At 42.5% G+C, this 18,650-nt stretch overlaps 1 protein-coding gene across 4 annotated transcripts in view; it reads left to right on the top strand.

Moving 5' to 3' along the window:
* Window positions 1-17,356, top strand: part of ESRP2 (epithelial splicing regulatory protein 2) — a 78,416-nt gene extending 61,060 nt beyond the window's left edge. For 2 of the 4 annotated variants that reach the window (XM_014570754.3, XM_006117637.4), the window contains exons 16-17: window positions 8,876-8,987; window positions 16,175-16,313. In XM_014570754.3, the coding sequence (XP_014426240.1) occupies window positions 8,876-8,965 (90 nt within the window). In that variant the 3' untranslated portion in view covers window positions 8,966-8,987; window positions 16,175-16,313. Of the gene's footprint in view, window positions 1-8,875; window positions 8,988-16,174 lie in introns of all 4 variants that reach the window. The other 2 variants (XM_006117636.4, XM_006117635.4) reach the window with 1 other exon arrangement.
* Window positions 17,357-18,650: the final 1,294 nt, after the last annotated feature.

Genomic DNA, 18,650 nt, shown 5'->3' with positions numbered 1-18,650 from the left:
GCCCTGAGTAGATAGGAGCTGAGAAATCACTAGGATACACTGGAACCCGCATGTGCTAGTCTTAGTTTTTCCTGTTTATATATGTCTATGTACACACTCCTATAGTAATCTTTAAAATACTTTTTTAAATAGAAGGTCTGATGACTTATTGTGTTGGGACACTGTTTTGTCTCTGGTAAAAAAAAAAATCTAATATCTCCCTCCCTCCCCCATTTATTCTCTTTTACTGCTACCCAGAGGATGTATTGAATGGTGCTTCTGGTCCATTATAAACTGAGCCCTTGTTAACCACCATTGGCTTGGGCATGATCTTAATCCCTTTGTGAAAATAATTGAAGTTGATTTTCAGTGAACACAGAAATTGGACCTGAGATGCTGAGAGCAGAGGGTGATTTCCATGTTTTGTGTATTCCTGTCTGAAAGGGATGAGTTAAGTTTTATTTATTTTTCTGCTGTTTCCTGCTCTGAATCTCTTTTGGCCTTCAAGGGCTTCACGTACTACATGTGTGCACCTGTTGCTATTCAACCGAAAACGGCTCTCACATCAGACCTGCCTCATAACTGAGATACTCTTGGCTTTACCGTGGGCTTGAACAAGCTGGTCTCAACATCAGTACATGCTTCCAAAAGTACATAGTTTTAAAATTATAATTCAATATTTGTCACTGACTTTTTATTAGCATTAGTTTCTTCTGCTTAATAGCCAGTAAATTGTCTTCCATCAAACTCTCCAATGAGTTTTTTTTTTTTTTAAGTTAAGAATTCCTTCATCACAGTTCAATGTACATGATGCTTTCAGTTATCCTCACAAAAAATCCACACAGCATTTAACAGTATAATTCTTTGGAGATGCTTGGGAAAATGCTCTTACTGTGTTGCAATGTGCAACACGCTTCTGAATGTAAATGTTTAATGCTAGCATGTTACCATCCAATAATTCATGATACAATTTAGAATTGTTCTTGGATTGCAGTGACTCTGCGATATCCCACCATGGCACAGGACACCACTGTGGTGAGCATTGTATAGATATAAGAAGATGCTCTCTGCCACAGATAGCTAGTCTAAGCCTATGTCTGCACTAGCACTTGTGTTGGTAAAACTTCTGTCTGTGAGGAATGTGAAAACACACACCTAACTGACACCTAATTCCCTGGTGTGGACAGCAGTATGTCAGTGGGAAAGGCTCCCCTACTGATATAGCTGCCGCTGTTTATTGGGGGTGGTTTAATTAGGCTGATAGGAGAGCTCTTCCCTTTTGGCATATAGCATACACTCAGGAGACCTTCTGATGGCACAACTGCAACAGTACAGCTATGCCACTGTAAGATCCCTCATGTAGATGTAGCCGAAGTATAAGACAAGAGACAGTAGGAGAAGACCGCTGGGGAAACAGGGAAGAAATAATACTAATGTATTATTAGCCAATCACTGGTCAGGCTGATTGGCAGTGATCTCAATACATTAGCTCCCTAGTCACTGTTAACATTTTTGGAGAGCTTTGAAGGCAGACAGGACTTGCAGAAAACACCCAATCTTCAACATATTCTACTTCAAGGAGAATTGGATTTCTGCAATTTATTTTAAAAAATGAAAATCTACTCTTCAGCTCATGAAACTCTGTCAGGGAGAAAGAATGGGGGAAATGTAGGTGGTGGATTATAGTCAACATTAGTAACTGTACAGACGGGTCACTGTAGGCCAACACTCTAAACAGCTGTCATCAAAGTTCAGGAATTGGGTAAATGGTGGGTGAGTAATTGGGGCACTGTCAAGAGCACTTTAGAAGCACAGTGGTGACATTCTGCAAATGTAAACACAGACCGAGTAAAGGCACATAAATAACTATAGAATTAAAGGCAAAAGTAAATGTTTATTAGCTAATTCTGATGTACATTGTACACGTTAGCCAGTAAACAGCTGTAAGGGAATTACTTTTCTCATGCTCACCAGCTGAAACAATGAGATGAAGGGGAATGTTCATAGACTCCAAAAATAATCCAAGGTTTTGATGCTTTCTCATAGGTGCATGTGCCCCATTGTCTGACCTGTGATACTCTGGAATAGAAAGCAGACTTGCCAGCCCGGTTAGCCTGGATGTCAGCGTAGTCCTTTTCTCTAGACTGGCGTGTGTAATTCAGAACTAGGTCAGAAATGAGATGAGCATGGAATTTGAGGGATTGCAATCAGCATCTGAGACTTGCATCAGGCTAGTGAGTTTTAGTCTCCACTTGCTGAAACAGGGATAGCATGGAAACCTGGTTCCTATTCAGGCTGCCAGTGGGTGGGGAAGGGGAGGAGGTGGATGACAAAGGGAGCAAATGCCCCTGGGCCCAGCGGTTTGAAAGGGCTCCCAGGCACTACTCTGGTGGTGGCTGGCTCTGGGAGAAGCATAGCCCAGGCAGTGCTGTGGGCTGGCTGTCCATAGCCCCATTTCCTCTGGGAGTGCAGAGTCCCCTTGCTCAGTGGCCCAGCAATGCCTCCCCCTCCCCTGTGACTGTTTCAGTGGTTTTTAATTTTTTTTAACATCCTTTAGGCCTGTACAGGGCTTACGTATTCCATTCCTTCACATAGCTACAGAGGGGCTTGCAATGCATGAGTCCTCTGGCTTTCGTATTCACAGAATTCAAAGTGAATCGTTGTTTTTTAAAAAGCAGTAATGAGGAGGTTGGGAAAATGGTCAAATGGCAAAATTCCAAGAACCTTAACAGCCATCTCTCTCTAATATCAGGGCTGCAGAGTTCACTGTTGCTGACTTCCCCTGGATTAAGCTTTGTCTGAAAAGTATGCTCGAACAAAGCAAGTATTCTCTGCTGCCATGGGGTCCCCTTTTGAAACGTGACACCTTTCACAGCCCTGGGGGGATAGCATCTTCATCTCTGTCTCTGCATCCTCTGGCTGCCACGTCTAGCCACAGCACCTGGGTGGAGAGCAGTGGGAGACTGTCTCACTTAGCATAGTTTTAGAGGTAAGCTAGCAAGCAATAGGCAATATTGTGACTTTTCCCCTCTAAAATGGATCACAGCCATAGTTCACAAACACTTATTGCTTTGCTTCTGCATTTAGATTGATCTTTCAGATGTCCACACTGCCTCAAGAAGAGCGCCTCTCTAAACTCAGGACAGTAAATTTTGCTGTTGACTAGATGCTTGTCTCACTCTAATTCATTTAAGAGGCACCACTTTCAAGCTATTTGAGGTAGATAACTGGAATGTTACAGATTTCTCCTTCACTGCTGCTTCCACTGAACATTTAAGATCGACTTTGCTTCTGTATTATGGCATTTTGCTTCAACAGCAAACGCATCTAGAGTGAATCTGACATTGAGGTGTTCCTCCCCTCCCTAGGAATATTCTCTGGGGTGGGCTTATGTTCTTAGAGGTGGCTTTCCTAGCAAACACTTCTGGTGGCTGTCCCTGAGCATCCAAGTATAGAATTGCTGCAGCTGCACCCATGAAGAGGCCATTTTGCCTCTGACAACTGCAAGTTGTCCCTCCTTTCCAGCTGGGAACTATCCTTTGCTCCTGTTATGATGCCCCTTGGTTTCCCTGTTCCCTTAAAATCCCGTTCTAGTCAAACCAGCGCACAGTGTGTAGCCAACCCCTTGTTCCGGCATAGGTGGCAGATACTCAGAGGCACTAATGCAGGGGGAGGGGAAATGGAATGAACTGGGCTAGTGATACAGTGGGAGGGGAAGTGGAATGAATGGGGGCAGGGCACTAACTTCCTCCTGCAGCTTTCTAAAGCTTTCTTTTCAGATTCATTTTTAGAAAAGAAGTGGGAAAGCAGCAGACTCTGCTCAGGATGCAGCACAGGTGATCCCTGCCACAAGATGACAGGCTATAAAGTTGGGGGAGCTGCATGTAGGACACTTGTGGTGTCTCGTGTATCGAAGTAACCTTTGAAATGGTAGAGGGGACATTTTTTCAGCCAGAGAATGTGACTCTTGGGCTGGACGGTGATAAAACCAGCAAAAGCAATATCCCCTGGGTTTCTACTAGTGAAGGAGAGGGGAGTCTGCCGAGACGGCACATGGGTTTTCAGTTCTTGGTTCAACTTCCCCTGGGAACATGAAGTGCTAATTACAGTGCTGTAACTTGCCACTCAAAGCCATAGCTGCAAGAAAACAGTCACGCATGGAACAGAGGGAAGGAAACAATGGTACGAGAATATCTGACCTTGATCCTGCATTCCATATTTAATTGTAGGACTCTTAACATTCTCAGGTCTGTACTGCTAACAGCCTTTGGCAATCAAAGGATGGATTCACTTTTTTCTTTTACATTTAGATTTTTGCTAATAAGTATTAGGATTACCCACAATTTAACATTGATAATCAGCTAAATCGAGTTTCCATCAACTAGTCGATAAGGGGGGGGGAAACTGCAGAGCTGCATCGGGGTTAGCTCCTGGCTGGGAGCTAACCCCACTGTGGCTCTGCCTTTTAAATGTATTAAGAGCCTCCTGGCTCTTTAAATACATTTACAAAGCAGATGTGCAGCATCTTGGATCAGGTGCAAGCCAGGAATCAGCTGATTCCCAGCTCGTGCCTGGTCCCCCACTATGCCCGTTCTCCCCTGCCCCCCTTTTTAAGCCAGCTTCCCCCAGCAGTGGCTCCTGCTCTCCCTCTCCCCCCTTGCATTTAATATGCCTAATAGAGGCAGCAAGGTGGGAGAGCAACTAATTGAGTCAGTACTCAACTACCCCATAAGGATAGTTGACTAGTCTCTTACATCCCTAATTAGGACACTAGAAATGACCTACTTAGTCTGGAAATCCCCTTGATTTGGTCAGATAGTGTTGCTGCTACTTCCCCCCACAGATTTCTCAGTGTGAAAATCCATTAGTCAGTCTAATAGATGCTGAAATAGCAGTCTCCTTCCTCCCTGAGATTGACCCGGCTTCTTGGTACTAGTACAGTAAAACTCCATTAGTCCGGAACCCGGAAGTGCTGTGGCAGCCGGGCAGGCTTCCCCCATTCAGCTGCTGCTGAAACTGACCAGCAGCTGAATTGGGGAAGCCGGGAGCAGAGCAGTGGGGTGCTGCCAGGTTGGTCTGGTAGCACTGCCCCTTGGGGCTGTGGGACCAACCCGGCAAGACCCCAGCTGCTCTGCCCCAGGGGTCCCCGATTCAGCTGCTGCTGAAACAGATTAGCGGCTGATTCCAGGAAGCCTGGGGCAGAGTTGCTCTGCCTGGGGCTTCCTGGAATCAGCCGCTGATCTGTTTCAGCAGCAGCTGACTTGGGGACCCCTGGGGCAGAGCAGCTGGGGTGCTACCGGGTTGGTCCCGCAGTGCCGAGGGGCGGCGCTACGGGACCAACCCCGCAGCACCCCAGCTGCTTTGCCCCAGGCGTCGGGATTCAGCTGCTGCTGAAACTGACCAGCAGCGTCAGTTTCACCAGCAGGCTGAATCCGGATCCCTGGGGCAGAGCAGCTGGGGTGCTGCGGGGTTGGTCCCGCAGCCCCGAGGGGCAGCTCTACGGGACCAACCGGGCAGTAGCCCAGCTGCTCTATTACAGGCATCCTCGATTCAGCTGCTGCTGAAACTGACCAGCAGCGGCTGAATCAGGGACGCCTGGGGCAGAGCCAGACTATCGTAAGGGGGGGGGCTATGGATGCATCTACTGGATGCATTTTCTCCTGTTCTGAGTCTCTTGTCTGTGACCACTTCTGCCATTTTTTTTTTTCTTGCCTGAAAAGATCCAACCCCTGCTATTACTTTGCATTACTTTCTGCTTGCAGGTTACCTTCTTGCTACAAACTTTATGCCACAATAAGGTCTCACTCTACCTGCCCTCTGAAATACCAGTAGTGCATATAGGTACCATTTCCTGTTGCCCTTGATTGTCAGGGTTCAATAAGGAACCCTTTAAAAAAATCCTATGTTAGTGGTGAGTGCAGCTGCCTCTTGGCTCTCTTCATGTGTCTCTTCCCCACTAACTTCATTGGGTCTGTCGATGATCACCTCGGGGTGAAAAAGGAATCACTTTGTCCTAGACTGAAGTAAAGATCAAATGCTCTCTGAAAAGCTGCTCCCTCTGCTTCATCTTTTTTCAGTAAACAAAACTATTCTGTAAAAGGGAGGCAAGAAAGAGATGCTGATGGAAAAGCCATTTTCAATTTTTGTTTCACTGATGAATAATTGGATAATGAGGATCAGCTGCTGCTGCAGTGCAGTTGAGAATTAGCTTTTCTCAGTAAACCTCCAGGTTTGAGTGAGTTAAACATGCATATGAACGTGGATGTCTTTGAAAGTGCAACATCTGTGTTCAGGGCAAATGTGCTGGGGCCAAACGTGATCTGTCAAAGGATCCATTTGAAATAACTATTCCAGTTGCTATTTGAAATGACATCCTGCTCTGCAAGTTCACAGCTGGTCATCTTATCTGGGATTCTCATACTGCCTTATCTACTATTGACTTGCAATGGAAACAGGATTTCTGAATTACTTGAAAGTGTTACCTTTTGCCTATATGAACAAACAAAGGCAAAGAATATGCTATTGCTAACACAGCTTTTCAACAGCAGGAAACGGATCTCGGCAATTGTATTGGAGCTGTCTGCTTCTGAAGTTGACCTATGGAAGCTTGCTTTTTGTCATCCGTACAATATGTGGCATTGGCTGACTTCTGGCAAAGTGATAATAGTTCATTTTAACTCTTCCACAGTCTTAAGTTGGTAAGGGCCTGGAAAAGTTTTAAGCCTAAATTTAGAGGCTTAATGCTAATGTTATGTCCCAGCATTCAAAGCTTGCAACACTAATTCTACTTTGGACACACGGGTTCTTCCACTTTTTGTCATCCAGTCCAATAGTATTCTACTTTGGCCTTGCTGATTTAGGAGGCTTCTGAAATATAGCCAACATCTGAAATGCTTATTTAATGCCCTGTCTCAGCTAGTTTAGAATAGCTGTCATTTTCTCTCTGGAGACACATAGCCTTTTGTAGTACCTCTTCTGTTGCATTATTTCCCTAATTTGGTATGTAATGACTGTAATGTTGTTGGTTTTTAATCTGGAGCTATTCAGAAGCACTTACTATTCCATAACCTTTGTTTGTTTAATTTCTCCCCTCCTACATGTCTGTCCTCTAAATATGCAACTTTTTAATAAAAGTCAAGATTATGCTTTATACTGTACCATTTTCTTGATGTTTCTGGTACTGTGTAACTTGCTTATGCATTTCAAGTACACTTCTTAAATACAAAATTTACTATAGGCGTGAGGGCTTTACCTACTGTAAATGTGCTGCTAGTCTATAATATCTAAAGTATGTACTATATTGAGACATTCCTTCCAAAGAACAAACTGACTTTTTGTAGATGTGATTTCAAGGGCAGGTCTGGTAGCTGATAATTTAATATTTGCACAGCCTTGTTGCGTTGGTAGAGACTATCTAGAGAAAACCTTATGTTTGTATTTAATGGAGTGGGTCTAGATGTGAAGATGGCTAGAAATTTGTAGTGAAGATTGAGGGGGTTCTTTCTCTTATGGTCTTTGGGCTTTTGGATGTTGCTATGTGTGGTAGATGTATGCTATTATGTTCAAATTTCACTTATAGGTTGCTATATAAGTATTGTCTCTTTTTTTCTTTTATAAATGCAATATTTATTCTTCCTTATAAACTGGCAGGAGACATTTTCTGTATCAAAAGCTACAAAGGGCAGTATATCAATAGAACTGTGTGCACTTGGGGAAAGTGTAATCTTACCAATGCATGTAAAGGAAGCCATTTCAAAAAAAGAAAATTCTTCTGCTTCTTGCAAAAAGGATATAATGCAAACTGGGTTATGCGTTCCTCTTGGCTGAAAAATAACTTGATCCATTGCAATAGTTAACATATTCAAGTGATCGCTGAGATTTTTCTTTCCAGTATGTAAGCTTCTGGAGAGATGCTGCATAAACCAACATTTGGTATCATCAACTAGAATTTGTTTTATGACTTTAGAACCTTGTAACAGCAAGTCCCTTGTAACAGCAGGTCCTTCTCATGCATGGTTAAGATCTTAAACCTGATTTTCTTTTCCTAGGCCTACTATATGTACAGCTTTTGTACTGGTCTAACTTTATTGGTTAGAGATGTGATTTTTTTTTTTCTTCTTCTTTTTATCAAAATGGTTATACTGGCCCAACCCCAGTATGGAGTCATGTATATCCATCAAAGTACTTTACACTGGTAAAGCTTATTCTTCATCCTGCATGGGGAGTAAGTGTATAACTATACGAGCATTTTTCTATCTGTAAAAATGCATCCACTTTGGGATTGGAGGTGGGGAGTTGTATGGCTTTAGCTCTGCTGTGTTGGCATAGATGTACAACTTCTGCGTTTATGTGTAGACAAGGCCTCACACTGGATTTTTCACCAGAGCAACTCTATTCCTCTGAAGTAGAGAAACACCCTTGTAAGTGAGATCAAAATTGGGACCCTGGTCTCTCCTGCTGTCAATTTGTGGAGTCCAGAAAGCATGTTCTCCAATCCTCAGGAAATTTTGTTGTAACATGGCACCTCTCAGAGATATACAGACTCGATATCATTTGTCACTTGGCACGTAATTCTCTATCTACTTGCTGTTGTCAGGTGAATATTAAGAGGAAAAGGGTATTTGTTTAAATTTCCTTAAGGAAGACTTGCATTACAAAAGCTCTTATATTCAGTATATAACCACTCCCATATTTCTTTCATAAAACTGCCTCCAACTCCTCAAGTAACGTATTTCACTGATTGCTTATAAGCTGTGTGTGTCAAATTCACTTTGTCTCCTGCCAGTTACTTCAGCTGATGTCCTTTAAGGAGGTTGCAAATGTGGTCTGTGTGGCTTGCTGCACAAGAACTGTTCCTTCCCATTGCTGATTGTCATGTATCGCACTTGTACTGTAGTATGCACCTGATGACTACAATGGCCTTATTCAGCTGAACGATCAAGCAAGGAGTGTGTTACAAGCACCGAAAGAGTGGGTCTGTTTGTAACTGTTTGTAACTTCTACAGAAGGTAAGATGGGACTGGCAGAAGCTGGGTCTCCAATGGGAAATGAAGGGCTTGGTGATGTGGAGATTGTTTTTCCTTCCTAGCTTGTGTTTGGGAACTTTGCTCTAACCTTTCCTGCTCCTGTTCCCCTTTTTTGGAAAAAAAAATCAACTAATCTGGTGAAACTGAGGCTACTTCTGTGATCAAAGGCTGATGGGACAGCAGTGGTAAATGGTGGAGGTTGTGACAGCTTGGCTTGGCTTTGTACAAGGAAATTTCTGTGAAACTTTTGCAGTGGCTTGTGACTTTGCTGTGTGCTTCATGTGAGGCTTTGAACATAGCAAGAAAACTTTTGCTAACTTGGACTTGAAAAAAATACAAAAACATTTTTTTTATGGTTTCTCTCCCACTATTCTCCTTTCTTACACTGTATAGTTGTCTAGAAGTGAATGTTTCTCCGATACCTCTTACTCATTTTATACCAGTGAGTTCCCTATTCCTCGGACTGTGCCTGGAATGTTGCTCTGTCAATAAGGGTGTTTGTTTTCTTTGGGTATGTCTACACTTGCCCTCTAGTTTGGACTAGGGGAGGCAAATGAAGCATACCGAAGTTGCTAATGAAGCGCAGGATTTAAATATCCTGTGCTTGATTAGCATATTTGCGGCCGGTCGCCATTTTAAAATGCCGGTAGCCCTAATTAACTCACCGCGTGTAGATGCGGTAGTCCGATCCAAAACTCTTCCCTCACATTAACTGTTACTTCTCATTGCACGAGGAGTAACAGTTAATTCGAGGGAAGGATTTTTGATCGGACTACCGCATCTACACGTGGCAAGTTAATTCAGGCTACCGGCATTTTAAAATAGCGACCAGACGCGAATATGCTAATCAAGCGCCAGATAGTTAAATCCCGTGCTTCGTTAGCAACTTCGGTATGTTTCATTTGCCTCCCCTAGTACGAACTAGAGGGCAAGTTCCCTTTATGTGTGTGTGAGTAAACTTGTTAATAATGCACTTTGACCTAACAGACATTTGAAAGGTGTAATGGATATTGATTAAATTATTAGAACTTTTAATGAACCTATAAAAAAGAGTAGATAGCTATAGAAAAAATTGTGCAATTTGAGCACACAAAACAATATTAAGATACCTTTATTATGCTGTAGGTTCAAAGTATTCTTCTGACTTAACAATATGAGTGGAACAACTTCAGAATTTAAAAGGAAACAAAGCAGGATAGGGGAGGCAGTTTCACCCTGGATCCTGGAAACTTTGGATTCTTTCTCGGGTAAAATTCACTTTTGCCCCAAGACACGTGTTCGTAAGCCCACAGATAATTCCATAAGCTTTGTACAGGTTCCCTGCTCAGTACTAGATACTTAAGTTACATGTTGCTTTATTCCCATATAAAAAGTTTGTTCCTGAATCTTAAATACTAAGCTAATCAACTTTCTTTTCCAAATACAGTGAGATTTGTTTTTAAAAATTATTATTCTAATTCTTTATGGAAGAGTAACCAAAGCAATCATTTGTGAGCTCAAATGGCCCTATTTTTTTTAATTATGCATGTAAATATTCCGTTAATGTTGAAGTTTTTTTAGTGAGTTTTTGAGCAGAGATGTAAAAGGTTAACTGGTAGGGCCTCGAAGATCCCTGCCTGCCCTGGGTAGGGAGCTGTGCCAGCCCAGTGGGGTCCACAGGAGCAGCCCTTGTCTGTGTCAGCTCCCTGCTCCTCCTCCTCCTCCCCACTGGTGAAGCAAACGACTAGTCGACTATCCAATAAACAAATGCTTATCAGATGTCTCTTCTCTCCTCTTCTCTCCCCCCCCCCCCCATCCCATCCCATCCCTTCGCTGTCTCTATCATAGAATCATAGAATACTAGGACTGGAAGGGACCTCCAGAGGTCATCAAGTCCAGTCCCCTGCCCTCATGGCAGGACCCAGTACTGTCTAGACCGTCCCTGATAGACATTTATCTAACCTATTCTTAAATGTCTCCAGAGATGGAGATTCCACAACCTCCCTGGGCAATTTATTCCAGAGTTTGACTCCCCCGACAGTTAGAAACTTTTCCCTAATGTCCAACCTAAACCTCCCTTGCTGCAGTTTAAGCCCATTGCTTCTTGTTCATCTTGGCCTCTGAGGATAGAACAAGTTTTCTCCCTCATCCTTATGACACCCTTTTAGATACCTGAAAACTGCTATCATGTCCCCTCACTCTTCTCTTTTCTAAACTAAACAAACCTAATTCCTTCAGCCTTCCCTCATAGGTCATGTTCTCTAGAGCTTTAATCATTCTCTTTGCTCTTCTCTGGACCTTCTCCAATTTTTCCACATCTTTTTTGAAATGCGGTGCCCAGAACTGGACACAATACTCCAATTGAGACCTAACCAGTGCAGAGTAGAGCAGAAGAATGACTTCTCGTGTCTTGCTCACAACACACCTGTTAATACATCCCAGAATCATGTTTGCTTTCTTTGCAACAGTATCACACTGCTGACTCATATTTAACTTGTGGTCCACTATCACCCCTAGATCCCTTTCTGCCGTACTCCTTCCCAGACCGTCGCTTCCCATTCTATATGTGTGAAACTGATTGTTCCTTCCTAAGTGGAGCACTTTGCATTTGTCTTTATTAAAATTCATCCTATTTATCTCAGACCATTTCTCCAATTTGACCAGGTCATTTTGAATTGTGACCCTACCATCCAGATTAGTCGCAATCCCTCTCAGCTTGGTATCATCTGCAAACTTAATAAGCGTACTTTCTATGCCAATATCTAAATCGTTGATGAAGATATTGAACAGACCCGGTCCCAAAACAAACCCCTGCAGAACCCCACTTGTTATGCCTTACCAGAAGGATTGTGAACCATTAATAACTACACTCTGAGTACGGTTATCCAGCCAGTTATGCACCCACCTTATAGTAGCCCCCTCTAAGTTGTATTTCCCTAATTTATTGATAAGAATATCATGCGAAACTGTATCAAACGCCTTACTAAAGTCTAGGTACGCCACATCTACTGCTTCTCCCTTATCCACAAGACTCGTTATCCTATTAAAGAAAGCTATCAGATTGGTTTGACCTGATTTGTTCTTTACAAATCCTTGCAGGCTGTTCCCTATCACCTTTCCACTTTCCAAGTGTTTACAGATGATTTCCTTAATTACTTGCTCCATTATTTTCCCTGGCACAGAAGTTAAACTAACTGGTCTGTAGTTTCCTGGGTTGTTCTTATTTCCCTTTCTATAGATGGGCACTATATTTGCCCTTTTCCAGTCCTCTGGAATCTCTCCTGTCTCCCATGATTTCCCAAAGATGATAGAGGAGGTATCTGAGCCTCTAGCTATCAGCTCCTTGAGTATTCTAGGATGCATTTCATCAGGCCCTGGTGACGTGCAGACATCTAACTTTTCTAGGTGATTTTTAACTTGTTCTTTTTTTATTTTACCTTCTAAAATTACCCCCTTTCCACTAGTATTCACTAGCATCAGAAAGAGTCAACAAGGAGGAGGAGGGGGCACTTCAAAGCGGCAGTGCCATGTGGAGCCCAGGGCCAAACCCTGGGCTCCATGTGGTGCTGCAACTTTGAAACACTGCAGAGAGCAGGGAGCCCGTTGCAGTTCCCTGCTGGACCTGTGCTCCCCGCAGCACTTTCGCCTTTGAAGTGTAGCAACAACCCTGGGACTATTGCTACATTTCAAAGGCACAGGTGCCCATATCGACTAATTTGCTTTGACTATTTGATTAACCTATTATTTGAAATTTAAGATCCTTACTCCCCACCCCAGGTTACGTGCTGGGGAGGCTTCGTTGTGGTCTCTGCAGTATAAAGCTTATTGAAGCTTTATACTACAGAGCGCTCAGCATAGGGAACCGCTATGTTGTGTAGCGGCTACACACTTGTATTTTTACATCTCTAGTAACAAATGTCAAAATGTTATGCCTTGATGTTAATTGTAACAACAATGAATTTTGGCATTTGTGTGATTGTAACGCACAATTTTGATAGGACCTAGAAAGTGTTAATGATTTCCATAATATCAAGTATCTCCCTTTTAAAAACCTACTGATTAGTCCTCCTGGATTCTCTGCCTCCTCCTCCTACCCCACCCCATGATGTATACTGTTGTTATTTCAAAACCGATGACTTACAAAGAGTCAGTCATCAGGTTAGAGCAGCTATTCTGTAAAGGGGTGTGTGTGTGTGTGTGTGTGTGTGTGTGTGTGTGTGTGTGAAGTAAGGACCGTGGCATGGAAAAATCTCACACCTATTGGGGAGCAACTCATCTGGAGGCAGTGCGGTGTAATGTTTACAAAAGTGGGGACAGGAAAATTTCTGGTTCATTCTGAGCAGATCCATTGACTCTGTGATCCTAGGTAAGTTATTTTCCCCATCTTGTATTTCACTCATATCCTCTGGAAAGTGGGGTTAAAATCAGGGCCTTGCTGAAGTCAGAGAGGAGCTAAGGTCTCCTAGACTGACTACAGAATGAGTGGTGTATTAACATTATGCAGTCTCAGGCAATGTGGAACATTTCTGGTGCAAACCATCCAGAGACAATGTGTGAGCATGTCATTCTCCTCCCAGCTGTAATTCCTAACATGAATGGCTGTGTCTACATTGGCACCCTTTTCCGGAAAAGGGATGCAGATGAGACAAGTCGGAATTGCAAATGCCGCAGGGGATTTAAATATCCCCCGCGGCATTTGCATGAACATGGCTGCCGCTTTTTTCCAGCTTGGGGCTTTGAGGGAGAAAAGCACCACTCTAGACGGGATCTTTTGGAAAATAAAGCCTTTTCCGGAAGATCCCTTATTCCTGATTTTAAGAGGAATAAGGGATCTTCCGGAAAAGGCTTTATTTTCCAAAAGATCCCGTCTAGAGTGGTGCTTTTCTCCCTCAAAGCCCCAAGCCGGAAAAAAGCGGCAGCCATGTTCATGCAAATGCCGCGGGGGATATTTAAATCCCCTGCGGCATTTGCAATTCCGACTTGTCTCATTAGCATCCCTTTTCCGGAAAAGGGTGCCAATGTAGACACAGCCAATGTGTTTACTTAAAGCATCTAAACGAAAGCTATAGGTTAGTGTCTTAAAGTGAACATAAACGAGCTCAGAAAAGAGTTAATCAAACACAGGCAGTTCTGTCTCTTGCAGACTCTGCAGCTTGTTCTGTTCACCTTCCATACAGGTTTTTACATCAATATCAGTAGCAGGAAAACTGATTTAAAAACAAAAGTGACTACAGAAGCTGCTTTTTGCTCACTGGTGTACCCATACTTACCATATGTTCTCAGTTGTATTTGGGCCTGGAGTATGAAACTCATACTCATGACTCACCGCTCTATACTGTAGCCGTGACTTAATCTGCCAGAGGTTCGCAATCACAGACATTGGTGAAGAAATTTCTGATTTGTTTTAAAACAGGACCAATATAATTTTGCCTACCCAAGCCAAGTGCTGCTTCCTTTTTAAGTGCATTAGTAATCTAAAATCTATAATGCTGATTTCTAAAGCTAACATGGGTTTCTTACAGGAATTTTTATTTAAGGTCCCTGAAGATTTTTCTGCATGCTGCTTTCCTAATTCACCTTGTTTCTGGATGGGGAAATGTATCTCTGAATGGATCTAATAGCATCTGTGCTAACTGTCCTGTTTAGTACCACTAGTTCCTAACAAGATCTGTTGCTTAGAACTAAAGACTGTGTTTATTGCCTACCATGAAGTTCTGGGATGTGCTGGCTTTACTTCTACATGTAAGAAATTAATTTAAAGTTGAACAGAAACTTGTATGGGAGGTAACCAAAAAGTGATTTTGCCATTTTTTAACTGTAACAAGAATATATGGTAACATCATTTTTGAGGGCTGTGAATATTTATCTTCTACGTCTGAAGGATGCAAACTCCACAAAGCAAGTATTAAGCTTAATAACTCTCTAGTTAAACAAACCAAAAAAAACCAACAAAATTGTAGTTTTCTAACTTTTCAAGTATTCTTTCTGGCACTGAATTGAGCCCATTTTGTATTCAGAGTTTTTGCGGCTTCAATGTTTGATTTCTTAACTAGGTTCAGAATTATTAAACCAATTATATGAATGAGATTTCCAAATTTACCCTGCAAGAGCTTCAAGGATGTCTGGTATTGGGGGGGCGGCGGCATAGGCAAGCTGGAGCACATCTGCCAAGTGAATTTTATGTTTAATATTTTGAGTTAAACCCTTGAATGTACCAGGGCCAGTATGTCATCTGAAGCAATTCACTACCATGATAGAATAGTCTCATTTCCCACCACTCTTTCTGCTCCTCTCCCCTCCCCTCCATATTAACAAAGGTTCCTTTGATTCAATGCAAGTGCAACTCCAGATTTTCCTTTTTTGTTTTGAGGGGATAATTTGGTTCTGTTAATGCTCATGCATCTTGCCCTCTCATGGCTGCTCTATTTCTACTTCTCTTTCTGGTATCACTGTCTGCATTTTTTTTTCTTTAGAGTTAGTATTCATGCTATTTAACTAGTCCTTCTGTTTCTCTTGGCCTGTAAACCAGGTAGCACAAGCATACTTCACTGCAGGCTGAGATCTCATTCCTTTCTTGGCCTCCCAGTCACTAATTTTTGTACCTCTTCTGTCTTGGACTAGTCTACATTTCATACCTGAGTACAGTAGCTATGCCAACCTAACCCCAGGGTAGCTGCAACTAGGTTGATGGAAAAATGCTTCTGACACCCTATCTAACCATCACTTGGGGAGGTGGAATTCCCGCGGCAATGGAACCCTGTCCCCCACCTTCTGTCACTGTTGTTTGTATCTATTGCACGGTGGCTTAGCTACCCTAGTGTAGACGCATGGCCTCAGTAACCTTAAATCGAAGTAATCTGCAGTACTTCGGTCCTGGACTCTCCTCATGGCGCTACTTCTGAATCTTTCTGACTTGTACACCAGCAGAATTCAAGTTCCTTCTGCTCTGAACTAAAAACCAGATCTCCGTTCACTATCCTGCCTCTTACTCGCCTCCAGACTTAGGCTCCAGATCCTCTTGGCTACAAACCGCTGACAGATGAAGTGTTTATGTATGAAACTCTGAACTACCTTTCTATTGATCTTAAGTAATTACATAGATCCACAAGAGTACTCCGTGTCAGGGAAAGAGCCTCCATTTGTGGCCTTTAGTTTTAAGTCCTTCTCCTTGTGTTCTTCTGTCCCTGCAGCTCCACACAGATTCCATTCTCGTGCTTTACAACTTTAGTGGCCAGCCCAGTGGAGAAGCATTGGTGACTTTTCCGAGCCTGGACCTGGCTAAGAAAGCAGTGGCTGAGAAAAATGGACGGCTCCTGGGAAGTCGCTATGTAGAACTCTATCTGGTTTAACCAAAAGACCCTTTGGGGGGTGGGGGGAAGAGGGAAGGGAAGTAATACTAAACACTGTGCCGCTTAATAAAACAGTCTTCCCTTGCCATCCACGCAGTAGTAAATGTGCCTTCTCAGCTGGACACAGTAGGTGTGGGAGTGATACTTGTTCCTGTATTTAATTTGAAAAATTCTCCTGCCCAACACCAAAGAGAAATAAAAACGATACAATTTCCCTAGGAAAGAGAAGGAAGCTTGATTTCAGGGTACTTGTTGAAATATTGCCACCTAGTTAACCCGTGAGGCAATCCAAGAGCACTTCAGCTATCACAGCCACGGGGAGCGTGGGGGCGGGGGGGAATTAATTTTCATTCTGTAATGTTTGGAGTGGAAAGTGAAACTTGGTTCATTCAGACTCTTTTTTTTGTTGTTGTTTTAGCTTTTAATAATTTACCTTCAACAAAATGTCTCCAGAAAGGGCAGCTGAAACTTGCAGCTTTCCCAAAGTGTAGCATGAATCCTATTGGATTCTTTGTTCTTGCTTTCCTTGACTGGAAAATACCTTGGATGCTGCATCTAAATGGAATAGGAGAAGCTTCCTCTTGTTGTTGTGTTGTGTAATACAAAAGCCATATCTGTCTGTCTTGTCAACATACACGCTGCCAGTGTGTGAAGCAAAAAGAACCCCGAACTTTTAATTTCTACAGGACAAAAATGGCACATAAATATTGAGTACTAGTAAGTTATATTTTTTATTTAAACATAAGAGCTTTCAGATACTGTATTAAAGATTTTGCTCTAGTTTATGTGCATGCAATTTGTTTACATCTTTAAACTACTTTATTTGTATATTATGAAGCAACAAATTTTTTGAAATCTAAGCCTTCTAGTGCATGCATTTTTCCTTTCTTCATGTGTATATACATAAGCTAGAGAAACTAGTTTTATGTCATGTAGCAATGTGTTTAAAAAGACATCTGCTGTAGAAGCACTAAATGATTTTGTTTTTACTGTGCCTTAATTCAAGCCTATTCAAAGTGCAATACCAGCAGAGCAAAATGTCATGAGTCCCATTGTGTCAGATTCATAAATGTCTGTGTACACTGATATTTTTTGTTGGTGTACAATTTGAGTTGTACTGAAAATAATGAATGATGTATGCTTCTTTATATTACGAAAAATAAAAGAAATGCTTACAGTATGTGTTGGCTTAAGTGCCTTTGTTCCTTCATCCAAACCCATCAAATTGTAGTTCCCTACTAAATTGTTGGTGGTGTCACTGTTGAGATAATTCTCCATCAGACATTTAAGCTATCATATGCATATGATATATAGCACTCATACACAAGCACACTCCATCTTGTTGTTCCCAATAGTTGCTCACCCAAACTGCATTGCCAGGTGAGTTAGATGGGGTAGAGGTGGAGCCAGGTTTCTGCTGATCCGGATTGATGCTTCAGTGTTGATGAGACCCAGTGCCCCCTGCAAGATGCCTTGGATGTATAGTGTCTTCCCTCTCATGCAGACCTATACCAGTTAGTCATCACATGCATGTGAATCGTCATGTGCACATGCCGTTAGACCTCCTGTGGTGCCTTCTTCTGGGTAGTGTCTCAATGCTGCCACATTCATTTTCAAAGAGGGGGCTTCCAAAAGCAGGCACTTGCTGCTAACTCCCAAGGCATCCATATGTCCAGTTTTTTTCAGTGAGCCCACTTCACAGGTCTCGTTGTTTTTGGATCTGGCTTCCATCTCCTCTCCCGCCTTTGCGAGTGCCCAAGGTGCTTGCCTTTCCCACCTTATCCATTCACACATTCACTCAACAGGGCAATCAATTAAGCAAAATGGGGTACAAAGGCATTCTCTTTACTTTACTCATTTTTAGCAACTATTCTACAAGATTCAAAGTTTCTATGTTCCATATGAAAATATACAAAGATTCTATAGAAAAGGACCTGACTTGATACAAAGTTGAAAATTATTAATACAAACATTTCTGCATTAATCATCAATCTATCTACAATAGAAACCAGTCATGCCCAATGCACAGAGTTGTTGGCAAATGGCAGCTGTGCTCAGACTTCATGGCTGTGTCTACACTGCACCCCTTTTTCCAGAAAAGGGATGCAGATGAGAAGTCGGAATCGCAAATGAAGAGGGGGATTTAAATATCCCCTGCTTCATTTGTATAAACATGGCTGCCGCTTTTTTCCGGCTCGGAGCTTTGCCGGAGAAAATCGCCAGTCTAGACGGGATCTTTCGGAAAATAAAGCCTTTTCTGAAAGGTCCTTTATTCCTGATTTTAAGAGGAATAAGGGACCTTTCGGAAAAGGCTTTA

Source organism: Pelodiscus sinensis, chromosome 12, assembly GCF_049634645.1.
Source record: "Pelodiscus sinensis isolate JC-2024 chromosome 12, ASM4963464v1, whole genome shotgun sequence".
Classification (NCBI taxonomy): Eukaryota; Metazoa; Chordata; order Testudines; family Trionychidae; genus Pelodiscus; species Pelodiscus sinensis.
The sequence above is the reverse complement of the archived record's forward strand: the minus strand, read 5'-3'. Positions and strand labels throughout refer to the sequence as shown.